Here is a 20,212-nt window from a genome sequence, read left to right on the forward strand (position 1 = left end):
ACACTGGTTCTGTTGTTTGGCACAGGATATATTTCAGAGCTCAGGCGAAGGGCGAAACAGAGCGAGAGCGCCTCCTGCTGACCTATCAGGTTAATGACGAGGTGGTGAACGGACGATTCCCGGTGAATAAAGACCTGGCCTTGGAGGTGACTGCCTTAATGGCTCAGGTGAGTGTGTGGCTCGGAGAGTCTAATGTGTATTACTGTTGCAGGTATCAGGAAGCAGAGCTGTTTGCTCAAAGGGCCATTCAGACTCCAGTGCTATTCTCTCTCACTTGTTCTTTCCTCTGTGTTTAATGCTGTTTTCCTTTGTCACGTAAATGCCCCCTGCCCCTATTGCACGCTCCCACATCTCCCCTCTCGCTCTCATTCTCATACTTCCTTGTTGTTCATCTCTCTGATCCTTCTCTCACTCTGTCCATCGCTGTGCTGTTTCTTTCTCCTGCATGGTCACCTCTGTTCTGCTTTTATCCCACCCTTTCTGTTGTGTCTGCCTTGCCATGGTGTGTGTAAGAATTCCCCAGAGACCCTGGTTTTAATTTTCCATGTTTTCCTCCATAGAACCATGCAGTACAGTCCCCAGTGACTCTGTGCTGGTAGATGAGAGTGGATTTGGCTACTGCCTATTAACAGTGATGTACCTGTACATTATTTCATCCAAGTTGCCTTCCTTCTTGAAGGATTTGACCACCCAATACTTTTTATCTTCTTCTTTCCCAGTATGTGGGTGTCACTGGCCCGGGATGTGATGCTCCTTGGTTGCCCAGAGGGACGTGTAGGAGCCATATTGCTGTGGTCCCAGAGTCCCATTGTAGACCAGACAGCACTTTCCTTCCCTAAAGGACATTAGTGATCGAGATGGGGTTTCTCCGGACAATGGATTCGTGGTCATCATTAGGTTCTGAATTCTCAGATTTTTATTGAACTCAGATTCCATTGTCTGCCGTGGCAGGATTCAAACCCGGGCCCCCAGAACATTCAATAGGTCTCTGGATTAGGAGTCCAACAATAATACCAGTAGGCCTTCATCTCCCCACGTATGTAATACAGAGGAACCTCGATTATCCGAAAATCGGATCATCCGAAGGAGATCTCGAGGTCCCGACAGAAACATTACGTCAAAGACGTGTGTCCAACACTGATTGTGTCTTTCATTTACAGTAATTAAACATGCTGCTGAGAACAGTCCTGGATTGATGGGAGCGCAGGCACTGTCTCTAAATGACTGACCTCCCCCATGCTCTCTCTCTCTCTCTTTCTCCCCCCCCACCCCACACTTTCCCTGAAGGTCTACACAGGCGTGTACCCAAAACACCCTTTCCCCAGGTACTCTCTCCAACATTCCTGAAGAAGGGCTCATGTCCGAACCGTCGATTCTCCGGCTCCTTGGATGCTGCCTGACCTGCTGCGCTTTTCCAGCAACACATTTTCAACTCGATCTCTCCAACACTGTCCTGTACAGGGCAGAGGTGGAACCTGTCGAACAGTTGCAGTGAAAGGTTGTGTGTGTGTGTGCACGCACGCTATTTGGGGACATCCCCCTACCCCCCCGAAAAGCAGGAGCAGCAGCAGCTGTCTTGTTGTTGGTGTCCAGTCCGGCTGCCCCTGGAGAGGGAGTTGGGCACGCAGGGGTGCAGGGAGGGGGCGGTAGACAGTGTTGGACAGGGTTTGGGGGCAGGCGGGGGGCAATGTTGGACAGGGTTGTGGGGGAGCGGGGTGCGGGGCTCTCGGGCACGCTGTGATGCTGTCTTATCCCCTGAACAGAGTGCAGAATTTACAGAAAACTCCGAGCCCCAGAGGAAAGGCATTGAATCGATTATCCGAATAATCAATTAGCTGAACGAAATAGTGCTCATCCATCTTTTTCGGATAATCGCGGTTCCTCTGTATTGTGCTTGTTCATATATCTTCCTACAGAGGACACTGGGCAATATTTGTGACCAGGAACACTGGTGAATTGTTTAAATACCTTTTTTTTGCTCAGAGGTATGAACCTGATAATAATACATCTATTCCCTTCCTAGAACCTTACAGTATAGAGCAAAACCATTTGAGCCTTATTGTAGAAAGGGATTTCCAATTAGACCCACTGTCTTGGTGTCTCGTCACCCTGGTGTTACATTTCCCTTTATCTAATTTTCTTCTGAAAGCGACTTTCTAAACCCCTTCTGCCACATTTTCAGCTGAGGTGTTTTGAATTGTAACTCTTTTGCATAAAAAGTTTGTCTCATGTTGACATAGAGATGTACAGCACGGAAACAGACCCTTCGGCCCAACCCGTCCATGCCGACCAGATATCCCAACCCAATCTAGTCCCACCTGCCAGCACCCGGCCCATCTCCCTCCAAACCCTTCCTATTCATATACCCATCTAAGTACCTCTTAAATGTTGTCCCTTGTCATTTTATCAATTATCTGAAACCTGCCCCCACCCTCCCCCTGTGGTCTCCAGATCTCCTTGCTGTGGGAGCAGTTTCTCTGTGTTTAGTTTAATCGCAACCCTCCAACTTGTCACACATCTAGTAAAACGGCCCTGCACCTCTCAGGAGAATAATTTTTGGCCTCTGCGTTGCTGGCTCAGGGTAGAGGTGTGGCCGGATGTTGCACTTGTCCATCATTCTCAACCATCCTGTACTGATACCAGCTCCACTCCACAACCTCCGAATGTGGATCAGAGAATCAAGGGATATGGGGATGGTGGGTGGGTGGGGGCAAGGACGGGGCAGCTGTGATCTGACTGAATGGCAGAACAGTGTCAAAGGCTCAGTGACTGACCCCCAGTTCCTCCTGTCACCAACTTGCGGGCTGTGTTTCCCTGCAGAAGCGCCTAGTACATCCACAAGCCAGTGCGGGTGATTCTCCAGGGTGGACCTTCTGCTTTGTTTTTTTTTAAAATGGCTTCCCAGCAAATTTCCAGGAACTACCTCCTCTTAATGGTTCTGCGCGTCATTGGCCATCCCCTAGTCAGGTGTTTTTCTTTCGGCCTGTTTGGAGATGGAAACCAGCCCCTCCTGGTTCACGTGGATAGGTACCCATTCTGGGTTATCCTTGAGAAGATGGTGCATGTAGGGAGACGTACAATGTCGTTAAGAAGGGAATTCCAGGATTTTGGCCCAGCAACACTGAAGGAATGGAATATATTTTCAAGTCAGGATGGCTAGGAGGGGAAATTGCATGTGGTGGTGTTTCCATGTATCTGCTGCCCCTGCCCTTCACAGAATTCCTGCAGTGCGGAAGCAGGCCATCAGGTCCACACCATCCCTCCGAAGACCAGCCCATCCCTGTAACCCTGCATTTTCCCATGGGCAAACCACCCAACTGGCACATCCCTGAACACTACGGGCAATTTAGCATGGCCAACCCACCTAACCTGCACATCTTTGGACTGTGAGAGGAAACCGGAGCACCCGGAGGAAACCCACACAGACACGGGGAGAATGTGCAAACTCCACACAGTCACCCAAGGCTAGAATCGAGCCCGGGTCCCTGGCGTTGTGAGGCAGCAGTGCTAACCACTGAGCCGCCGTGCCACTCCAGTAGAGACTTGGATTCGGAAGGTGTTGCTGACAGAAATCTCTTGCTGAGTTGCTGCAGCGGCTCTTTTATATGGTAGACAGTGCTGCCACTTTCTGTTGGTGGTGGGGGGCCACTGGATCCTTATGGTGACGTTTCAGGGTTTGTAATGTGTGCCGGTGTGGTTCCTCCAGGTGGAGTACGGTGATCTGGCACGCCCGATCCCTTCCAGCCCCGGGAGCAGCTCCCAGTCGAAGACCCACCAGTTTCTGCAGCAGGTTCTGGAGAAATTCTATCCCAAGCACTACAGACAAGGATGTACACCCCAGCAGCTCAGGTAGGCCTGGCCTCGATTCTTTGACTGTGCCAGGGCATTCTCAACTTTTCAGGAGAAAGTGAGGTCTGCAGATGCTGGAGATCAGAGCTGAAAAATGTGTTGCTGGAAAAGCGCAGCAGGTCAGGCAGCATCCAAGGAGCAGGAGAATCGATGTTTCGGGCATGAGCCCTTCATCAGGAATAAGGAGAGTGTGCCAAGCAGGTTAAGATAAAAGGTAGGGAGAAGGGACTTGGGGGAGGGGCTTGGCACACTCTCCTCATTCCTGAAGAAGGGCTCCTCCCCGAAACGTCGATTCTCCTGTTCCTTGGATGCTGCCTGACCTGCTGCGCTTTTCCAGCAACACATTTTCAGCCCATTCTCGACCTTTACCAAGTAAAATCCATGAAGTAGCTTAAGAGCAGTGTAACATCCTCAGGCCTTTGTCTGATTTAATCTCGAGTTAGGAAATAGTTGACAAGGGACTGTCAGCTGAAATCACGCCTCATTGGAACTGAAAGCAAGGTTTTGACTTGGGGTTGGAAGATTGGCTGGGTGGGTAGAGCAGTAATAATGATGATGTACTCGTGAGTGACTAGTGTTGTACCGTAATGATCTGGGTTGGGGCCCTACCCACTCACTATTTGGACTTTGGATAACACAACTGAGCGCCCTGTACTGAGTTCAGTCAGTAATGTGGATGGGAACATTTTTAGATTTAGCACGTGGGCAAACTGTGCCTGAACGTCACCTTAGGGAAGTGCTGTTGAACTGCTATTATTCATATATTGTAGAAGGTACTACAGCCACATGTTGTATGTGTGCAGCCCCTCAAGGAGGGTATGTTGGTCTTGGAGAGACTGCTGTAACCATGGACCAGAATACATTAAACTTGATTAGATTAGATTCTCTACAGTGTGGAAACAGGCCCTTTGGCCCAACCAGTCCACACCGACCCTCCAAAGAGTAACCCACTGAGACCCATTTCCCTCTGACTAATGCACCTAACACTATGGGCAATTTAGCATGGCCGATTCACCTAACCTGCACATCTTTGGACTGTGGGGGGAAACCGGAGCACCCGGAGGAAACCCCACGCAGACCCAGGGAGAGTAGACCGAGGCTGGAATCGAACCCAGGTCCCTGGTGCTGTGAGGCAGCAGTGCTAACCGCTGAGCCACCGTGCCGCCCTTGCTATGATTAATAAGCTCATGTTATGAGGGCACATTGGATAGAGCAGGATTGTATTCCCTTAAGCTTTAAAGATGGAATGTGTTTCAAATATTTAAAGGATTCAGGAAGGTATCTATGAAGAAACTATTTCACCTGGCTGTAGCAGGGTGTTAAGACTAAGGAAAGATAATATAGATTGAAAGATCAGGAAGTTAAGTACAGGGCTTCCTTTCCCACAGAAAGGGCAGGCCACTGGAAATGCTATCTGAGGAGGCCATGGTGTTGGGATGGGACATTCGGTGCCTGTGGATGGATGGTTGTCTTTTTCTTTAAGTGACAACCTCAAGGAATGCGGAGCGATGGCGGGAGAATGGAATTGAGTTGTGGATCAGCCATGATCTGACTGAATTCTGGAACAGAGGAGCTGGAACAGCAACCACCTTCTGTTCCAAATGTTTCCAACCGTCCGAGAGAGTGACGATCAGGGAGGGGAGGGCCGGTCAGGTGAAGGTAACAGTTTATGAGTGCGGATCGACACCTCTCCTTAACCTAGATAACCATAGTGCTGTTTCTCTGTGTGATGCTGGCCATCTCTATTCAAACAGGCGACTGGCAGACACACTGGCCACAAAGTGGATGCTTCTGAGGGGTTGCAGTGGAGCTGACTGCGTCCGAATCTACCAGACTGTCGTTCGCAAGTGGCCATTCTTCGGAGCAAAACTGTTCACGGCGAAGGTAAAACCTGAATCAATGTGACAAGGGCCACAGCAAATAGTTACCTCAGGAGCTCTGGGTACCCTTCACCCCTGCCCCGCAGACGCGCAGACACACACATGCGCACACAGACACAAACGTGCAGACACAGACACAAACGTGCAGACGCAGACACACACATGCGCACACAGACACAAACGTGCAGACACAGACACACACGTGCAGACGCAGACACACACGCGCAGACACACACGTGCAGACGCAGACACACACGCGCAGACACACACGTGCAGACGCAGACACACACGTGCAGACGCATACACACACGCGCAGACACACACGTGCAGACGCAGACACACACTCGCAGACACACACGCGCAGACACACACGTGCAGACAGACACGCGCAGACACGCGCGCACACACTCGCAGACACACGCGTGCAGACACAGACACACACGTGCAGACAGACGCGCGCAGACACGCGCGCACACACGCGCAGACACACGCGTGCAGACACAGACACACGTGCAGACACAGACACGCGCAGACACACACGCGTGCAGACTCTCTCTCTCTCACACACTTACACTCTCTCTCACACTTACACACTCTCACTCTCATACACGCACACACACAAAGTAGAATTTAAAGGTCATGACAGTTGGTAGTTGATCCTCTCCCTCACCAAGGCCGCGTACTTTCAACATCGGAACGTATCAGGTCGAGTGACCCTTCCTCAGAACTGATGGGAACGAGGAAAGGGTTGGTTTTTCTGCAAAAGCTCGGATGGGACGGGGTAAGATGTAAGCAATAGGTAGGGATTAGAGCCCAAAGCGAGAGAAGGACTGTTGGACAGACAAAGGAGTGGATAACAGTCAGCCTGGGAGAATGGATCAAGGTTAAAGTGGTGCTGGAAAAGCACAGCAGGCCAGGCAGCATCCGAGGAGCAGGAAAAATCGACGTTTCGGGCAAAAGCCCTTCCTCGGGAATCCTTGCACTGCTTGGTATGCACCACCAGAGGGTGCTGTTGACCCATGCTAATGGAATCAGGAAATTCCTGAGGAAGGGCTTTTGTCCAAAACGTCGATTTTTTTTCCTGGTTCTCAGGTGCTGCCTGACCTGCTGTGCTTTTCCAGCACCACTCTAATCTTGACTCTGATCTCCAGCATCTGCAGTACCCACTTCTGCCTGGGAGAATTGTGGCTAACAATGGGTTGTATGTAGTAGCAGACTGTGTGATAACAAAGGCCGGTTGTGTGGAGGTTGACTATCAGAACATGGGGGAAGATGCCTCGAGCCGCTCAGTTGTTGAATCCAGAAGGCTGTAGAGTTCCCAAGCGAAAAACGAGGTTCTGTTCTTCCAGCTGGTACCGAGCTTCTCTGGAGCACCCAGAAATAACAATTTTCCTAGCTGCCATCGGTTCTGAGGAAACGTCACTGGACCCGAAACGCTAACTCTGGTTTCTCTCCATGGATGCTGCCAGATCTGCTGAGCTTTTCCAGCGATGTCTGTTTCTGCCGTGTCTGCAGTTGCCTGAACCCAATGTTTTGGAATTCTCTCCCTATACCTGTCTGCCTCCCCTCCTTTGTTAAGAGACTGTCTTTCAAACCCACCTCTTTTGTACTCACAGTGTCTCAGTGTCAAGTTTCTGTGCTGTATCACTCTGTGGGGTGTTTTGTAGAAGCTAATGGCTGATTACATTGGATATATAGCATTCAAAAGCAGGCCATTCAGCCCAACCCATCACCCCTGGTACTTAGACTTCACTTGAACTTCCTTGAACATTGTTCCCATCTGATCCCCTTCTCTCGCATCTGCTTGTCCAGCTTTCCCCTTAACTGCATCAATACCAACCCCCCCGGTCATGTAATGTTTATTGTAGGGCTGAACTGTTGGACACAGTGGGTCAACAAGTGGCTGGACTTCCTGCAGCATTTATGCTAAGGGAGCAAGTTTGTCAGAAAGTGCGGGTTGGCTCCGTAACATTTCCCTGTGACCCTTGTGCAAGTGTGAAAGGCCTCGAACCCTCACAGATTGATCAGGCTGATTACAGTGAGGCTTTTAATTGCAACGCAGGGTACGGCCAAAAGGCAGATAACTGTCAGAATTGCGGACTGGTAACAGGTCACGTGTCTGCTAAGACACTGTTTTGCATCATGCTGGCCACCGTACCGTCACGAGGGTGTATTCAGAGCAGCTATGTTTGTATAGCACCTTCTACAGAGTCTTCATGGTTTCAAAGGCATTGGTCAGGTTATTGAACACCACGTAAAGGTCTCTGTTCTGTCCACTTGGCCCTGTCCAACTCAGATCCTGATAATATAAAGGTCTTCTCCACACCTTGACAAGACCTTAACATCCTTCTTAAAGTTTGCCACACAGAATTAGCACAATATCTGAAATGAGAACTCGAGCAATTTATAGCAGTGTAACGTAACGACAGGTAGTAAAGCTGCTTTAAAAGCTGCAGTAACTTAGATGTCTGGATTGTTACCGAAGCCATGAGCAAATTGTTACGGTGTGAACGAGAATGGAGGGTTAAATGTGTAGGAGAGATGGGCTTTAATCCATGGGCCATTGTCACCACTGCTGGAGAAAATAAGGGCTCAGCTGTGAGGATGGCCAGGTGCTGGGACCAGCGCTCGGGCAAGGTGTACCACCAGAGCAGCAGAGAGCGCTTTACCCTCAATAGTTAAAGAAGGATCAAGTGGGGGAGGTTGGGATAAGTTAAAGAGAATGCAAGAGAGTAGATTACAAAAAGGGAATTGATGAACTGAGTGTGGAAGGAAGGGACAGAGTTTACAAACTTAAGATCGCACCATCTCGAGGTTGAAAAAAGTAATAAAATGGTAGCAATTATGCCATCTGGACGAATCAGTTGCTTAGGACAAAACCTACTCTACCCAGGACCATAAGAAACTACAGAGAGTTGTGAACACAGCCCAGTCCATCACACAAACCCACCTTCCAGCCACTGACTCCATCTATACTTCCCACTGCCTCAGGAAGGCAGCAACACCATCAAAGGCCCCTCCCACCCCGGTTATAATCTCTTCCAACCTCTTCCATTGGGCAGAAGATACAGAAGCTTAAACACTGCACCAACAGATTCAAGAACAGCTTCTTCCCCGCTGTTATTAGAGTTCTGAACAAACCTCTCAAAATTGAAATTTAATGTTGGTCTCGCTCTGTCTGCACCTTTCCTGCTGCTGTAACATTCGTTCTGTTCTATTACCCTAACGCACTGTGTATGGTATCATCTGCCTGTACTGTAAGCAGAACAAAACTTTTCTCTGTACCTGGGTACATGTTTACCCTGGATGGTGAGGGGTTTCTACAACCAGACAATGTCTCGAAATAAGGAGCAGGCCATCGAGGACTGAGCTGAGGAGGAATTGCTTCATTCTGAAACTGGCCACTCTTTGGGATTCTGGGCCGGGGGAGGCGCGCCCATGGACGCGCATCAAGCGATGTCATGGTGTTACGGGGAACTAGCGCTGAGGTGAATCAGTCGCGCTGAGGTGAATCAGTCACACTGAGCTGAACAGTCTCAAGATGCTCAATGGCCTCCTCCTCCTCTGTGATTATTGTCATGTTGGTTTCCCTGGCTGTCTGTTTTTCCCTGGCTGAGAGCCAAACCAGTGCACAGCAAAGCACTGACATACTCCAGTGTCACAGAGTTTCAGCCAGTGATGTTTGAGAAGACTTGTAGCTCAGGTTGATGATATGGATGTAAGTTAGCTCGCTGAGCTGGAAGGTTTGTTTTCAGACGTTTTGTCACCATGATTAGGGAACATCATCAGTGAGTCTCTGATGAAGAGTTTCAGCCATTTTTCTTCCTGGAAGTGTGTGACTAGCCTGGAAGGAATAGGCAAGGTTAGTGTGACACAGCGTAATGTCATGTCGCTAACCTGATGGAGGAAATAAGCAAGGTTGCTCTACTGGCTCTCTGCCTCCACTGAGGCCTAATTGACAGCTCCCTTTGAATCGAGTGTCTCTGTGAGACCCTAACCAACCCTTTTCATCTCTCTGCAGCCGGTTGCTCCTTCCCCCCTCGATGAGAAGCCTGTGTGGTTGGCAGTGAATGAAGATGGTGTCAACATTCTGGAATGCAGCACAATGGTAGGTACCTGCTTTGGGAGACACAAGGTCAGTTTCAGTCTGTTGCAGGCTGACCACGAGCGAGTGGGTTTGGTGGGATGGTACCAGCACTCCCACAGGTGGACAGTCAGCCTATCCTGTGTGTGTATCTGTGTCTGTGTGTGTGTGTGTCTCTGTCTGTGTGTGTCTGTATGTATCTATGACTGTGTGCCTGTGTGTCAGTTTGTGTGTATCTGTGACTGTGTGTGTCTGTCTCTGTCTGTATGTATGTCTGTCTGTCTGCTTGTATGTGTCTGTGCATCTGTGTGTGTCTGCATGTGTGTATCTGTCTGCCTGTGTGTCTATTTGTGTCTGTCTGCATGTGTTTGTGCATGAGTGTGCGTGCGTGTGTCTGTCTGTCTGCCTGTGTATCTCATGCAGAAAACCTCTGTGACCCCTGTGACTGTGTTCTGACACAACGTCTGTGGCCCTCAAGTCCTCAGCATTGGTCTTGAACCTGGTGTTTCTGGACCAGAGGTAGGGCTGTACTGGCTGACCTGTCCCTGTATTCCTCATTGATTGAAAGCTTCTCAAATCCAGCACGGGTTAGCTGGTCCTAAAGCTGTAGGTTGGTTTGTGTTAAATAGACCCCGACCTGGGGTTAGGATTATTTAAGCTTCATTTAGGCCTAACCCATAAAGGGATATAAAACATCGCCCGCTATCACTCTCTTCCAGATACAGATTTTCACCATACCGTCATTATTCAGAGCAGTAATGTCAGCCCCCACTGTCTCATCAAACAGAAGACAAACTTAGAAGAGAGATTTGATGTTATAAATCACAAGTTATTTTTAGACATCACAATTCGTTGGTTGGTTTATAAACCTCATTAGCAGTCTGTTTAATCTTGAACTAAAACTTTATTAAAGCACCTGAAAACGCTTTGAGAATTTGTTTTTCAACAAACTGTTACCTTCGCAGGGATTAAGGAAGGAACCCACCTCCCAGCGTTGTCATTATTGACTGAAACTGCTAGTGACTGACAGATTGAAACCTTCCCCATCTCTGCCAGCTCAATGCTTCAATATCGTCAAAATACTCTTCTCCGCACTGCAGTAACATAATTACCTGCAAACTTGAGTTATTTAAAATACAACGGGGGCACTCAAGTTAATATAAAGATGTGAATAATAATTGACAGCTGAAAACCTTCTAATCAATCCAGCCTTGTCACATGCAGTTATTAAAACCTGTGTATCACTATATATACTCGACCGTTCAAAAGATTTCCACAATCAGTTTTAATCATCGGTTTGATTTGCCATAATCACAAGTGTGTTGCTGTTTTAATAGCAATGGACAACGCCTTTCAGTTGTCAGGTACAGGAGGTCCGGTAATGCGCTATAGTGTTACTTCACCTAAGCCACAGGCCCTACTTCAGGACTCAGTGGGCTTGGAAGGTGTGTTACAGCACAGGCAAGCGCACATGCGCCCACAGCAGAGTGGGAGAGATTCCTGGCCAGCTAGAGTGTGTAGCAGCTGCAGTATAACCAGCCTCCCCACCTCCCACAGATTCTGGGCAGGACCTAGACTCCATGGCAAGTGTACTTCAACAGACTGCTGCTGGGAATAATGCAGCGACATGTCTCAAAGTTCTATACCATAAACAGTACAAATCTGTAGGGAATATATATATAGAATATATAACACAAACTATAGTTTGGAATTGAAAGGCACAACAGAAAAGTGCTGTTTTTTCCAAGCGTGAATTATGAAGAAAATTGAACAGGGAATGCAGGGCTTTATTGCCTGTAAATGAGGGGCTGACAATAGTTAACAAAAGCACAAAACCCTGGTGTAGTAGAAGGAAAGGGAGATGCAGGAGGTGGAAGATCACACCCAAACATTGTAATTTACCTCCCGAGAACTTGTGTCCAGCCAAAAGTGGGGAAAGCCAGCACTAAGGATTCTGTCCGGCCTGGCTCCCCCGTTCTCCAGCCTTCCTCGACAGAGAACTTATTACTTTGTTATCAAGTCTGAGCACCAGCAGGGGTGGCTGCTCCTTGTAACCAGCCCTTCGATCACAAAGCAACCTGACCCGACCCGGTTTCCCACTGGTATACCACTCGCCAACAGTGGGGGGTTAAATAACTGAGGCCCCTCCCCACCGTGGGGCCAGATATTGGCTGTGAGGATTGATATGTCTGCCTGATGCAAAGGAAGCCCACACTGAGTGATGTCAGTGCCTTTGCGTTCCCTGTCACCCGCGGAGCAGCAGGTCGGTCCCTGACAGATGGTGTCCCTTTTTGTGGCTTTCAGCATCCTGTGATAAATTATCCCTATCCGACAGTCCTGACGTTCGGAGGCTGTGGCGATGACTTTATGATGGTGGTCAGCAAAGTCAAGGAGGGGAACCCGGTACGAAGCACCGTGGAGAAGCTGGTGTTTGCCATGGTGAAACCCAAGGTAAGGAGGTTTCAGATCGATCACTCTCTTACTGAGAGAAGGTACCTACTACAAAGGAGAAAGATAAGGAAAGAAGTTAATAATTGGACATGGCAGTGTTCAGCCATGCGGGGCTCACTTTCTGCACAGGGGTTCCGTCTCTCCACACTCAACACCAATACAGTTACCAGGAGACCATGGGCTCAATTTCCTCCACGTTGGGCTGGCTCTCTCGCTGTCTCCCGCGCTCTCTCCCTGTCCCCCGCGCTCTCTCCCTGTCCCCCGCGTTCTCTCCCTGTCCCCCGCGCTCTCTCCCTGTCCCCCGCGCTCTCTCCCTGTCCCCCGCGCTCTCTCCCTGGCCCCCGCGCTCTCTCCCTGTCCCCCGCGTTCTCTCCCTGTCCCCCGCGCTCTCTCCCTGTCCCCCGCGCTCTCTCCCTGGCCCCCGCGCTCTCTCCCTGGCCCCCGCGCTCTCTCCCTGGCCCCCGCGCTCTCTCCCTGGCCCCCGCGCTCTCTCCCTGGCCCCTGCGCTTTTTCGCTGTCTCCCGCGCTTTCTCGCTGTCCGCCGCACTCTCTCCCTGTCCCCTGCCCTCTCTCGCTGTCTAACGTGCTCTCTCACTGTCTCCCCTGCTTTCCCCCTGTCCCTGGCGCTCTCTCCCAGTCTCCCGCGCTCTCTCCCAGTCCCCCGTGCTCTCTCCCAGTCCCCTGCACTCTCCCCCATCCCCTGCGCTCTCCCCCGTCACCCGTGCTGTCTCCCTGTCCCCCACACTCCCCCGTCCCCCACGCTCTCTCCCTGTCCCCCGCACTCTCCCCCTGTTCCCCACACACACTCGATGTCTGCTGCGCTCTCTCCCTGTCTCCCGCGCTTTCCCCCTGTCCCTGGCGCTCTCACCCAGTTCCCCGCGCTCTCTCCCAGTTTCCCGCACTCTCTCCCTGTCCCTCACACTCTCTCGCTGACTCCTGCGCTCTCCCCCTGTCCCCCGCACTCTCTCACTGTCTCCTGCACTCTCTCTCACTCTCCCCCCGTGTGCTCTCTTCTCCCCCCGCGCTCTCACTGTCCCTGCGTGCTCTCGCTCTCCCCCTGCGCGCTCTCTCTCCCCCGTGTGCTCTCGTCTCCCCCTGCGCTCTCTCTCACTGTCCCCCGTGTGCTCTCGTCTCCCCCTGCACTCTATCTCACTGTCCCCCTGCATGCTCTCACTCACTCTTCCCCCGCGCTCTCATTGTCCCCCTGTGTGCTCTCGTCTCCCCCTGCGCTCTATCTCACTGTCCCCCTGCGTGCTCTCACTCACTCTTCCCCCGCGCTCTCATTGTCCCCCTGTGTGCTCTCGCTCTCCCCCTGCGCTCTCTCTCACTGTCCCCGTGTGCTCTCGCTCTCCCCCTGCGCGCTCTCTCTCCCCCCGTGTGCTCTCGTCTCCCCCTGTGCTCTCTCTCACTGTCCCCCTGTGTGCTCTCGCTCTCCCCCTGTGCTCTCTCTCACTGTCCCCCTGTGTGCTCTCGCTCTCCCCCTACGCTCTCTCTCACTGTCCCCCTGTACTGCCTTGTTCTCCTCTCAATGTGCTCGTAGTGACCCTCCATTGTTTGGGACCAATATCTCCTTTATTTATTTGATTAGAAATTACCATGATCTTGATCAGCGGTATTAAATCTCCCTTTCATCCTGTCTCGGAGCAATCCCAGTATTTGCACACACAGAGATCTGGTGTCTGGATCCATTCCTGTCAATCTCCTCTGCCCCCTTCCCAGCACCTTGCCATTATACTGCAGCTCCAGAACAGAGCGTAATTCTCCAGCTCAGACTTCTCTTGTGATTGAGGATGGTTTAGGATAACTTTCTTGGCTGAAAGGAAGGCGGGCAGAAACCACTGACTTCAACTGATTATCTCCAGAAGCCGGAGATCTTGTATGTTATGAAATGTAATCCTCTGGGCCAGGTGTAACCAGTGAAGTACATTCTGCCAGACAGTTTGCTGAGATATGAACCCACATCCCGGTGCAATAGACTGATCTTGTGGATTGCTCGTCAGAGATATACAGCATTGAAAGAGACTCTTCAGTCCAACCTGTCCATACTGACTAAATATCCTAAACCAATCTAGTCCCACCTGCCAGCACCCGGCCCATATCCCTCCAAACCCTTCCCATTCATATAGCCATCCAAATGCCTCTTAAATGTTGCAGTTGTATCAGCCTCCACCACTTCATTCCATACACGTACCACCCTCTGAGTGATGAAGTTGCCCTTTTAAATGTTTTCCCCTTTCACCTTAAACCTCTAGTTTTAGATTTCCCCACCCTCGCTATTTACCCCATCCATGCCCCTCATGATTTTGTAAACCTCTATAAGGTCACCCCTCAGCCTCCGACGCTCCAGGGAAAACAGCCCCAGCCTGTTCAGCCTCTCCCTGTAGCTCAAGCCCTCCAACCCTGGCAACATCCTTGTAAATCTTTTCTGCGACCTGTCAAGTTTAGAGTGGGAATTCCAATTTTAAAATGATATACATGACTAAACCCTCAACCAGGTAGATGGCTGTCTGAGCAGCAACTGTAGGAATGTGAAAAGCCTCCAAATTATTGTAACGTGACATCAGTATCTCCATAATAAGTGTCACAAACATATAAAATATGTCAGAAAAGTGTGAGGCGATGCATTTGGGAGAACTGACAAGGCAAGAACGTACATGTGGAACGGTGGAACCGTAGGAAGTACAGAGGATCAGAGGCATATCCATAAATCCTTGAGGGCAGCAGGACAGGCAGATAAGGTGGTTAAGGAGGCATTTGAGAACTTGCCTTTCTTACTCAAGGCATTCAGTACAAGTGCAAGGTGAGATATGAGACATCGGTTAGGCCACTGGTATGTGCAGTTCTGGTCACCACACAATAGGAAAGGTGTGAAAGGAGAGGGCGCAGAGGAGATTCACCAGGATGTTACCCAGGCTGGAGCAATCTAACTACAGAGAGTGATTGGATAGACTGGGATTGGTTTTCTTAAAGTAGAGAAGGTTGCAGAGCAGGGTTGTACAAAGTTCTGAGGTGCATACATAACTGGAAGAAACCTTTCCCCTTAGTAGAGGGATCAGTAACCAGGAGGCACAGTTTTAAGGTGAGGAGCAGGGTTTTGAGGAAATGTTTCTCACTCAGAGGGTTGTGTGGAGACTGGAGCTTGGGACATTTAAGTATTTCGAGGAGCACTTGCAGCACCATGACATACAGGGTGATGCACCAAGCGTTGGGAAATGGGAATCGAATAAATAGATGCTTGGTGACCAGTACAGACCAAAATCTCTATGTCTCTACATTTTCTTTGGGATTGGTAAGAATCAGCACTCAGAAGCGAAGCCTTGAAGCACATTTCATCTAAAAGGTGGTAAAAATCTGGAAGCTTTTTTCCCCCAAAAAACAGTAGTTGAAGGAACGGTTGCTTTTTCACAACTGCGATGGATAAGTGTTTGCTGAGCAGGTGGATGATTGGATATGGGGGTTATGATAGGAAAGTGCGGTTTGGATACAGAGTTAGACAGTCACAAATTCAACAGCATGGAAACAGACCCTTCGGTCCAACGAATCCATGCCCAACCATGTTCTCAACTGAACGAGTCCCACTTGCTCCATATCACTCCAAACCTTTCCTACTCATGTACTTACCCGATGGTCCTTTTAAATGTTGTAACTGCTCCTGCATCCACCACTTCCTCTGGTGGTCCATTCCACACATGAATCACTCTCTCTGTGTAAAACAAATTGCCCCTCATGTCCTTTTTAAAACTTCTTCCTCTCACTTTAAAAATATACCCCCTAGTTTTGAAATCCCCCACTCTAGGAAAAAGTAAACCTCTATAAGGTCACCCCTCAATCTCCTACACTCCAGCGAAAAACATCCCTGGCCAATCCAGCCTCTCCTCGTAACTCAACCCCTTCAATCCCAACAACATCCTGGTTAAATCCTTTCCGAACCCTCTCCAATTTAATAATGTCCTGCCTATAGCGGGGTGACCAGAACTGGACACAGTACTCCAAAAGTGGCCTCACCAATGTCCTGTACAACCTCAACATGACGTGGGTTCTCAGGGGAACAGAGCACGAATAGCCAAGTTTCTGGTATAGAGACTGGCTCTAATGCAACGTCGGCTTCCAAGAGATCAATTGTGTTAGGGGATTCTCTAGTCCGAGGTACAGACAGACGTTTCTGTGGCCAGCAGAGAAAAAGCAGAATGGTGTGCTGTTTCCCTGGTGCCAGGATCAAGGATGTCTCAGAGAGGGTGCAGAATGTTCTCACAGGGGAGAGGGGCCAGCAGGAGGTCATTGTCCACATTGGAACCAACGACATTGGAAGGGAAAAGGTTGAAATTCTGAAGGGAGATTACAAGGAGTTAGGCAGAAATTTATAAAGGAGGTCCTCAAGGGGTAGTAATATCTGGATTACTTCCAGTGCTACGAGCTAGTGAGGGTAGGAATAGAAGGATAGAGCAGATGAGCTGAGGAGCTGTTGTAAGGGAGAAGGATTCACATTTTTGGATCATTGGAATCTCATTTGGGGTAGAAGTGACCTGTACAAGAAGGATGGATTGCACCTAAATTGGAAGGGGACTAATATACTGGCAGGGAAATTTGCTAGAACTGCTTGGGAGGATTTAAACTAGTAAGGTGGGGGGTGTGGGACCCAGGGAGATAGTGAGGAAAGAGATCAATCTGAGACTGGTACAGCTGAGAACAGAAGTGAGTCAAACAGTCAGGGCAGGCAGGGACAAGGTAGGACGAATAAATTAAACTGCATTTATTTCAATGCAAGGGGCCGAACAGGGAAGGCAGATGAACTCAGGGCATGGTTAGGAACATGGGACTGGGATATCATAGCGATTACAGAAACATGGCTCAGGGATGGGCAGGACTGGCAGCTTAATGTTCCAGGATACAAATGCTACAGGAAGGATAGAAAGGGAGGCAAGAGAGGAGGGGAAGTGGTGTTTTTGATAAGGGATAGATTACAGCTGTGCTGAGGGAGGATATTCCAGGAAATACATCCAGGGAAGTTATTTGGGTGGAACTGAGAAATAAGAAAGGGATGATCGCCTTATTGGAATTGTATTATTGACCCCCTAATAGTCAGAGGGAAATTGAGAAACAATACTTGTAAGGAGATCTCAGCTATCTGTAAGAATAATAGATCAGTTATGGTAGGGGATTTTAACTTTCCAAACATAGACTGGGACTGCCATAGTGTTAAGGGTTTAGATGGAGAGGAATTTGTTAAGTGTGTACAAGACAATTTTCTGATTCAGTATGTGGATGTACCTACAGGAGAAGGTGCAAAACATGACCCACTCTTGGGAAATAAGGCAGGGCAGGTGACTGAGGTGTCAGTGGGGGAGCACTTTGGGGCCAGCGACCATAATTCTATTTGTTTTTAAATAGTGATGGAAAAGGATAGACCAGATCTAAAAGTTGAAGTTCTAAATTGGAGAAAGGTCAATTTTGACGGTATTAGGCAAGAACTTTCGAAAGCTGATTGGAGACAGATGTTCGCAGGTAAAGGGACGGCTGGAAAATGGGAAGCCTTCAGAAATGAGATAATAAGAATCCAGAGAAATATCATCTTGTTGGAGTGAGAGGGAAGGCTGTAGGTAAAGGGAATGATGGATGACTAAAGAAATTGAGGGTTTGGTTAAGAAAAAGAAGGAAGCATATGTCAGGTATAGACAGGATAGATCGAGTGAATCCTTAGAAGAGTATAAAGAAAGTAGGAGTATACTTAAGAGGGAAATCAGGAAGGCAAAACGGGGGCATGAGATAGCTTTGGCAAATAGAGTTAAGGAGAATCCAAAGGATTTTTACAAATCCATTAAGGACAAAAGGGTAACTAGGGAGAGAATAGGGCCCCTCAAAGATCAGCAAGGAGGCCTTTGTGTGGAGCCACAGAAAATGGGGAAGATACTAAATGAATATTTCACATCAGTATTTTCTGTGGAAAAGGATATGGAAGATATAGACTGGAGGGAAACAGATGGTGACATCTTGCAAAATATCCATATTACAGAGGAGGAAGTGCTGGATGTCTTGAAATGGTTAAAGATGGATAAATCCCCAGGACCTGATCAGGTGTACCCTAGAACTCTGTGGGAAGCTAGAGAAGTGATTGCTGGGCCTCTTGCCGAGATATTTGTATCATTTGATAGTCACTGGTGAGGTGCCAGAAGACTGGAGGTTGGCAAACATGGTACCACTGTTTAAGAAGGGGGGTAAAGACAAGCCAAGGAACTAAAGACTGGTGAGCCTGACCTCAGTGGATTTCAGTAAGGCATTCAACAAGATTCCCCATGGGAGACTGATTAGCAAGGTTAGATGTCATGGAATACAGGGAGAACTAGCCATTTGGATACAGAACTGGCTCAGAGGGTGGTGGAGGGTTGTTTTTCAGACTGGAGGGGTGGGGGCGGAGAGGTCGGGAAGAAGATTGCAGGTCAAGAAGGCGGTGCTGAATCCGAGGGTTGGAACTGAGATAAGGTGGGGGGAGGGGAAATGAGGAAGCTGGAGAAATCTGCATTCATCCCTTGTGATTGGAGGGTTCCTAGGCGGAAGATGAGGCGCTCTTCCTCCAGGCATCATGTTGCCATGGTCTGGCGATGGAGGAAGCCAAGGACCTGCATGTCCTTGGCGGAGTGGGAGGGGGAGTTGAAGTGTTGAGCCATGGGGTTGTTGGGTTGGTTGGTGCGGGTGTCCCAGAGGTGTTCCCTGAAACATTCCACAAGTAGGCGGCCTGTCTCCCCAAAATAAAGGAGGCCACATCGGGTGCAGCGGATGCAGTAAATGATGTGTGTGGAGGTGTAGGTGAATTTGTGGTGGATATGGAAGGATCCCTTGGGGCATTGGAGGGAAGTGAGGGGGGAGGTGTGGGCGCAAGTTTTGCATTTCTTGCAGTTGCAGGGGAAGATGCCAGGAGTGGAGGTTGGGTTGGTGGGGGGTGTGGACCTGACAAGGGAGTCGCGGAGTGAGTGGTCTTTCCGGAACGCTGATAGGGGAGGGGAGGGAAATATATCCCTGGTGGTGGGGTCTGTTTGGAGGTGGCAGAAATGACGAAGGATGATACGATGTATCTGGAGGTTGGTGGGGTGGTAGATGACCAGTGGGGTTCTGTCCTGGTGGTGATTGGAGGGGCGGGGTTCAAGGGCGAAGGAGCGGGAAGTGGATGAGATGCGGTGGAGAGCATCATCAACCATGTCTGGGGGGAGATTGCAGTCTTTGAAGAAGGAGGCCATCTGGGTTGTTCGGTATTTGAATTGGTCCTCCTGGGAGCAGATGCAGCAGAAGCGAAGGAATTGGGAATATGGATTGGCGTTTTTACAGGGGACAGGGTGGGAGGAGGTGTAATCTAGTTCAGAGAACACCTCTGGGACACCTGCACCAACCAACCCAACCGCCCCGTGGCTGAACACTTTAACTCCCCCCTTCCACTCCGCCAAGGACATGCAGGTTCTTGGCCTCCTCCATCGCCAGACCATGGCAACATGATGCCTGGAGGAAGAGCGCCTCATCTTCCACCTAGGAACCCTCCAACCACAAGGGATGAAGGCAGATTTCTCCAGCTTCCTCATTTCCCCTCCTCCCACCTTGTCTCAATCCCAACCCTCGGACTCAGGACCGCCTTCTTGACCTGCAATCTTCTTCCCGACCTCTCCGCCTTCAACCACTCTCCGGTCTATCACCCTCACCTTAACCTCCTTCCACCTATCGCATTCCCAACACCCCTCCCCCAAGTCCCTCCTCCCTACCTTTTATCTTAGCCTGTTTGGCACACCTTCCTCATTCCTGAAGAAGGGCTTATGTCCGAAACGTCGATTCTCCTCTCCTTGGATGCTGCCTGACCTGCTGCACTTTTCCAGCAACACATTTTTCAGCTGCATTTTGGGAAAGCAAATCTTAGCAGGAATTATACACTTAATGATAAAGTCCTAGGGAGTGTTGCTGAGCAAAGAGA

The 20,212-nt window shown here is 49.6% G+C and overlaps 1 protein-coding gene across 2 annotated transcripts in view; it reads left to right on the forward strand.

The window, feature by feature from the left end:
• The window catches only part of plekhh1 (pleckstrin homology domain containing, family H (with MyTH4 domain) member 1), a 159,110-nt gene that overhangs the window by 134,787 nt on the left and 4,111 nt on the right, over positions 1 to 20,212 (forward strand). For both annotated transcript variants that reach the window (XM_060828794.1, XM_060828795.1), the window contains 5 exons: positions 26 to 167; positions 3,707 to 3,849; positions 5,604 to 5,733; positions 9,751 to 9,837; positions 12,118 to 12,264. In XM_060828794.1, the coding sequence (XP_060684777.1) occupies positions 26 to 167; positions 3,707 to 3,849; positions 5,604 to 5,733; positions 9,751 to 9,837; positions 12,118 to 12,264 (649 nt within the window). The remainder of the gene's footprint in view (positions 1 to 25; positions 168 to 3,706; positions 3,850 to 5,603; positions 5,734 to 9,750; positions 9,838 to 12,117; positions 12,265 to 20,212) is intronic.

The sequence above is a fragment of the Hemiscyllium ocellatum genome, chromosome 8 (assembly GCF_020745735.1).
Source record: "Hemiscyllium ocellatum isolate sHemOce1 chromosome 8, sHemOce1.pat.X.cur, whole genome shotgun sequence".
NCBI lineage: Eukaryota > Metazoa > Chordata > Chondrichthyes > Orectolobiformes > Hemiscylliidae > Hemiscyllium > Hemiscyllium ocellatum.